The sequence below is a fragment of the Nothobranchius furzeri genome, chromosome 7 (genome assembly GCF_043380555.1).
Source record: "Nothobranchius furzeri strain GRZ-AD chromosome 7, NfurGRZ-RIMD1, whole genome shotgun sequence".
NCBI classification, from domain to species: Eukaryota; Metazoa; Chordata; class Actinopteri; order Cyprinodontiformes; family Nothobranchiidae; genus Nothobranchius; species Nothobranchius furzeri.
This window is the reverse complement of record NC_091747.1, coordinates 31,606,259-31,612,643: the sequence shown is the minus strand read 5'-3', so window position 1 is coordinate 31,612,643 and position 6,385 is coordinate 31,606,259. Positions and strand designations below refer to the sequence as shown.

General features: G+C 45.6%; 1 protein-coding gene across 1 annotated transcript; it reads right to left on the bottom strand.

Moving 5' to 3' along the window:
• Positions 1-4,133: 4,133 nt before the first annotated feature.
• On the bottom strand, positions 4,134-5,929 carry LOC139070659 (piggyBac transposable element-derived protein 4-like). The gene is made up of 2 exons (XM_070553315.1): positions 4,703-5,929; positions 4,134-4,616 (listed from the first exon to the last, which is right to left on the bottom strand). The coding sequence occupies exons 1-2, from the start codon at positions 5,777-5,779 to the stop codon at positions 4,206-4,208; spliced, it is 1,488 nt and encodes a 495-aa protein (XP_070409416.1). The 5' UTR covers positions 5,780-5,929; the 3' UTR covers positions 4,134-4,205.
• Between the last annotated feature and the right edge of the window lie 456 nt (positions 5,930-6,385).

Genomic DNA, 6,385 nt, shown 5'->3' with positions numbered 1-6,385 from the left:
TTCAGGGTCGGCCGAATGACTGCTGCTTTCAAAGCAGCTGGGACCACACCTGTGCTGAGGCTCCCATTGATAATCTGACCAAGTGAAGGGCCAAGGCACGGAAAGGCAGCCTTCCAGAGACGAGGCGGCAGAACGTCAAGTGGAGAGCCAGATGGCTTCTGCCTTGCAACAAGCTTACTCAGCTCAGAATATGAAACAGTATTGAGGGAGCTCAGGGTGGGTGGTGATGGAGGAAGTGGAACAGTGTCAATAAAGTTAGCAGAAATAGCTGCTCGAATGCCTGATACTTTATCAACAAATAATCTGTGAAAAGCTTCAGAGTTTCTAGCAGCTGTAGGAGACATAAAGCTAGGCTCCTGATACACCAGAACAGAGTTTAGTGTTTTGTAGAGAATCCTGGGATTCTAGGAGTTTGTTTTGATGATGTCTGCTAAATAGGCCGTTCTGGCAGCCCTCACTGCATCCTGATAAGCAACCAGAGATGCTCTGAACAACTCACGCGAGACCTGTAGGCCATCCTTTTTCCACTTTCTCTCAGAGGATCTACACGCCCGCCTACAAGCCCGTGTGACATCAGAGAGCCAAGGCTCCCTCCTAGGCCTAGACTTGCAAAGTTTGAGAGGGGCAACCACGTCCAGGACCTGATTGCAAAGTAAATCAAAGTGTTGTCAATAGTGTTCAGTGTTAGTTGGATCAGGGTTAAAGGTCTCTAACCTTACAGACATACAGTCCACAAACTTTGAAATAGTTTCTGCATCCAGGGCTCTGAACCTAGTAGCGGGAGTCTCACACACAGGGACAGGACATGACAACTTAACATCACAGAGTATAGGAGAGTGCTTAGAGAACACAGGAGGCAAAGTCACAAGGTTCATAACAGGGAGACCAAAAGAGAGAACCAGGTCCAGGGTGTGACCCCTGGCATGAGTTGGGGATGATACCCATTGAGTTAGATTGAATGAATCTAGCAAATTAAAAAAAAATTTTAGCAAGCACATTGTCAGGACAGCAGATATGGATGTTAAAATCACCAAAAAATGGGACATAGTCATATTTTAGGATGCAGTCTGCCACAAGATCACAGAAATCATTAAGGAAGTTAGAGTCAGTCTTTGGAGGGCGATAAATCAGCACGACGAGCAGGCGGGGGGAGATGCACAGTTCAAGTAAGCACAGTTCGAAGGAAGAAAATGACGTGGTGGGTGTAAGCTGTTTACAAGGAAAGCTGGATTTAAAAACAACAACCAGCCCTCCACCTCTGCCCTGTGATCTGGGGATATTAAAACAGGAGCAGCCAGGTGGTACCAGCTGCAGCAGGGCGCTTGAGTCACCAAATGGGATTCATGACTCACAGATGCAGAGAAAACCCAAGTCCTGCTGAATAAAAAAGTCACGAAGTATAAAAGTTTTGTTCAGCACAGACCTGGCATTGACCAGACCAAACCGGGTATAAGGCGGGGCTGCAGCACCGAGATCGCGCACGAGCACAGTCTCCTTAAACTCTGTGCCCGTAACCGAGCGCAGATTCTCCCAGCAAACCCCAGTCTGGCGAGATCTTCGAGCCGATCGGCCGTGGCGCGGTGCCAGTTCACCCTCAGAGAGGCCAAGTTCCCTGGGCAGGGTGCCAAGTAATCCAGGAGACATCTCGGAACCACTGGGTCAGAAGCTGGGCTGAATCGGGCCAGCCGCTTCTTCAGGGATCCAGGCCGACGTCTCACGCGCCGACTACCTCTCTTTCCCCGTCTTCTCCGATGCTTCCTTCTCGAGCTGGGGCGGACAGAGGGCCGACACATCACGGCTTGGGGGGAGAGAGCACACGGGCAGTCCAACCAGCAGCACCATCCGTGAGGTTCCCAGCTCGCGCAACCCGCTACATCAACGGGAGGACGAAGCCTCAGCAGCGCAGCTCGATCGTATGTCAGCAGAGGATCCACACCATTCAAAAAAAGCATCAGAGACAACAAAAATGCATAAAAACCAATAAAACGCCAATAAAAGCCAGTAAAAAGCAAGGTACCACAGCATAAAGAGGACGAGCAGCTTGCAGAGTGCACCCGTGCGAGCGCCATCTTAAATCGAATGCACTTAAGGCGGCTTTCATCGAGGCTTTGAATGACCGGGTAAAGAACCAGCTGGCTCTGTGTTCCGAGCCACCCACCTTGGACGGATTAATTTCTTTGTGCATTTCTACTGACAAGAGACATCGGGAGCTACAGAAGTCATCACCGCCTGTTTATTGTTCATCCCATAGGTCTCCTCCTCTGGACTCACCTGAGGAACCTATGCAGGTGGGAAGAGCTCACCTGTCACCTGAGGAACGCAAACACCACTACAGTAAGGGCCTGTGTTTATACTGTGTTCAGCCAGGACACATTGTACAGACCTGCCCAGCGGCGTTAAAAGGACATGCCCACCAGTAGGTCCGGGAGTTCTGGTGGGCAGCCATTCAGGTAACAAAACTTCCCGTTTTATCATTGACTGTGTTGTGACTTTTTATAGCCGTCACCATCCAGAGGAGTGCTTTAACCCTTACCCAACGTTTAAATTTTCTAACGTTAAAGTCATTAGAGCACAAAAAAATGCACTTAGAAAGCTTCCTTTAGAAATATTATATAATATTTCATAAGTCCCAATTTTTTTACATGAATTTCATCCTTGGCTTCAGCCCTAACAAAATATAATAAAATATGGGTGTGTTTCTCAGATTTAACCCCTTCATTGCCAGGTTAATTAGCAAAACCCGAAGTTTGAAAACTGTACAAAAAATGAAAAAATCAAATCATTTTTTGTGTGTTATGTCCAGATTAACTTTTTTGTGGGTAAGTTGTCACAGCCTTGGAGTGTCACAAATAGGCATAAAAATATTTTTTGCTCACTTTGTAGTTTTTGTGTAATGTCACATTTTCTAAAATACTCACGTTAAAGTCATTAGAGCACAAAAAATGCACTTAGAAAGCTTCCCATAGAAATATTATATAATATTTCATAAGTCCCAATTTTTTTACATGAATTTCATCCTTGGCTTCAGCCCTAACAAAATATAATAAAATATGTGTGTGTTTCTCAGATTTAACCCCTTCATTGCTAGGTTTATTAGCAAAACCCAAAGTTTGAAAACTGTACAAAAAATGAAAAAATCAAATCATTTTTTGTGTGTTATGTCCAGATTACCTTTTTTGTGGGTAAGTTGTCACAGCCTTGGAGTGTCACAAATAGGCATAAAAATATTTTTTGCTCACTTTGTAGTTTTTGTGTAATGTCACATTTTCTAAAATACTCACGTTAAAGTCATTAGAGCACAAAAAAATGCACTTAGAAAGCTTCCCATAGAAATATTATATAATATTTCATAAGTCCCAATTTTTTTACATGAATTTCATCCTTGGCTTCAGCCCTAACAAAATATAATAAAATATGTGTGTGTTTCTCAGATTTAACCCCTTCATTGCTAGGTTTATTAGCAAAACCCAAAGTTTGAAAACTGTACAAAAAATGAAAAAATCAAATCATTTTTTGTGTGTTATGTCCAGATGACCTTTTTTGTGGGTAAGTTGTCACAGCCTTGGAGTGTCACAAATAGGCATAAAAATATTTTTTGTTCACTTTGTAGTTTTTGTGTAATGTCATATTTTCTAAAATACTCACGTTAAAGTCATTAGAGCACAAAAAAATGCACTTAGAAAGCTTCCCATAGAAATATTATATAATATTTCATAAGTCCCAATTTTTTTTACATGAATTTCATCCTTGGCTTCAGCCCTAACAAAATATAATAAAATATGTGTGTGTTTCTCAGATTTAACCCCTTTATTGCTAGGTTTATTAGCAAAACCCGAAGTTTGAAAACTGTACAAAAAATGAAAAAATCAAATCATTTTTTGTGTGTTATGTCCAGATGACCTTTTTTGTGGGTAAGTTGTCACAGCCTTGGAGTGTCACAAATAGGCATAAAAATATTTTTTGCTCACTTTGTAGTTTTTGTGTAATGTCATATTTTCTAAAATACTCACGTTAAAGTCATTAGAGCACAAAAAAATGCACTTACAAAGATGACCAGTTGAACACTTTATTAAAGCACACGAACAAAGAAAAAGTGTGTGTGTGTGTGTGTGTGTGTGTGTGTGTGTGTGTGTGTGTGTGTGTGTGTGTGTGAGAGAGAGAGAGAGAGAGAGAGAGAAAGAGAGAGAAACACAGAGGGGAGTGAGCTAACAGCTGCAGGCTGAGCACACAACTGTTGAGTGCTCCTTGCACACAGCCTGTCCACATGCATGGCAAAAGCGTGCATGCACGCTCCTCTTCCCTCTGCAAAGGTGGCATCTTTTCTTTGTCTGCTCCTGGGCTGGACCTGGCTCCACTTGCTGCTGCACCTCCAACAGAGCTGCAGCGCTGCTGGACCGCGGCAAGCGAGTGCGCCTCGCCTGGGCTGGTCTCACCATGGAGGTCCCAAGCTCCTGCAAGAACAGCCTTCGACGGATGCTCCTCTTCTGTTGGTTCCAGGCCGGTTCCACAGACAGCCACAGGACCAGGGCATTGTAGGCGCTCACATCTAACATGTTGCAGAAGAGCGACATGGGCCAACGTCTGGTCTTGCGGCGGCAGCTGTATGTTGCAACGAGCTGGAATAAAAATAAATGAATAAATAAATTACATATGCAATTAGGTTGGTGAATTATAATAAAACAAAATAAAATAAATAAATTACCTTGTCCAAGTTGTCAACTGCCCCTTTGCAGCGGTTGTAATCGATGATTACGGTCGGCTTCTGCTGCGGTCCCTCCTGGATCTGAACCTGATGGTGTTTGGTGCTGAGGAGCAGAACGTTCCGCCGGCGCTTTGGAATGTAGCTCACCGCGGTGGCGGTGGAGGTGAAGCCGAACAGGGAGGACAGAACCGCTCTGCTTTTCATCTGGAGCAGCTGTGGGGGCAACTCTGGCTTGTTGCGCCTAACTGTTCCCACAAGACAGATTTTTTTTTTTAGCAGCTCCTCTCCAAGAACCAGCGAGGTGAAAAAATTGTCCGTGGTGACAGTGCGGCCGCTCAGACCCTCCGTGAGTTCCAGCACCACCCGCTTCCCTTGCCCCCTTTCTGCCGGGGCGTCTCGAGTCGTCTTGCCCAGATAGGGAATAATCCCCCAGGCATAAGAAGTGGCCACATCGCACACCACCCACAGCTTGATGCCATATTTTGCCGGTTTTGAGGGCATGTACTGCTTGAAGTTGCAGCGACCTCTGAATCCGACGAGCTGTTCATCAACGCAGACATCTTCACCGGGGTTGTAGGCGAGAGGGAGCCGGGCCGCCCAGAGGTCCCACACTTCCCGCAGGGGAGCGAGCTTGTCCTGCTGCACCAACCGGCGGGCTGCCCTGGTCAAGCGGTCATCAAAGCGCAATGTTGCAGTCAGCATGTGGAACCTTCCCAAACTCATCGTGGCTCTGAATATCGGCCTCCCCGTTTCCTCCCCCCAGAGGCTGGCAGATGATTCCCCACGGGAACGGTGCACACCAGCGAGGATGAGCAACCCAAACAATGCCCGGAGTTCCACGCGGTCAACGTCTGTCCAATCGTCATATTTTCTTCTTCCCTCTATATTGGTGTATTTTATTATTACATCTAGGATTGTTGTAGTTAAAAAAAAATCGAAGCTGTCCTCAATAGTTTGGATGTAGCTGACAGCGAGGCGGGTGATCCCACAATGGCGGACGTCTGGAGCCCGAAAGGGGATCCTGGTGTCGGGGACCAGGCGATCCCGCTCTTTGATTGCCACAAAGGATGGTCCCATCTCTCCTCTGCAGCAACCACCTCCTCATCTGAACCTTCTTCCATTTCTTCCCCTGAATCAGGCCCTGGGGTAAAGGCCTGATCTTCAGCCTCTTCATCCGAACAAGAGCTGTCATCCGTGGATGAGGATGAGGCTGACTCTCCCTCTTCCTCAAGCTGCTGAAACACCTCCAGGGCTTCATTCACATTGAATCTTCTTCTCATGGTTGCGGTTCAAAGAAATGAATCCTGATCTGAGTCTCATATATGTACTTTTAGTCAATTGGTGCACCTGTGTAAGCTGCCCCTACTGAATGTAAACAAAATTCGATTCTGCAGGAATTTGTTTTGAAAAACAAATGTATGCCTTTGAAGTTTTTCAGCCTTCATCTTAGCTTTCATCCATGCAAATGCTTTGTACTTATTGAAATAACATTTTGCAAAAGTAAAATTGTGAATGAGTATCTGAAATTTAGCAGAAAATCCTTTGATTTTTGATATATAGCATGCCTTTGATGAATATTCATGAAGTCAACAGAGTGTGAGAACCTGTGCCCCCCCCCCCCCCCCCCTACACTCCCATGGCCCACACCTGCTCAACCACTCCAGATAATGATCACAGATCTGT

Coding starts and splice junctions, on each gene's coding strand:
- LOC139070659 (XM_070553315.1), bottom strand. CDS start 5,779: ATGGGACCATCCTTTGTGGCAATCAAAGAGCGGGATCGCCTGGTCCCC. Junction 4,617..4,702: donor CAGTTGACAACTTGGACAAG/GTAATTTATTTA, acceptor TTTTTATTCCAG/CTCGTTGCAACATACAGCTG.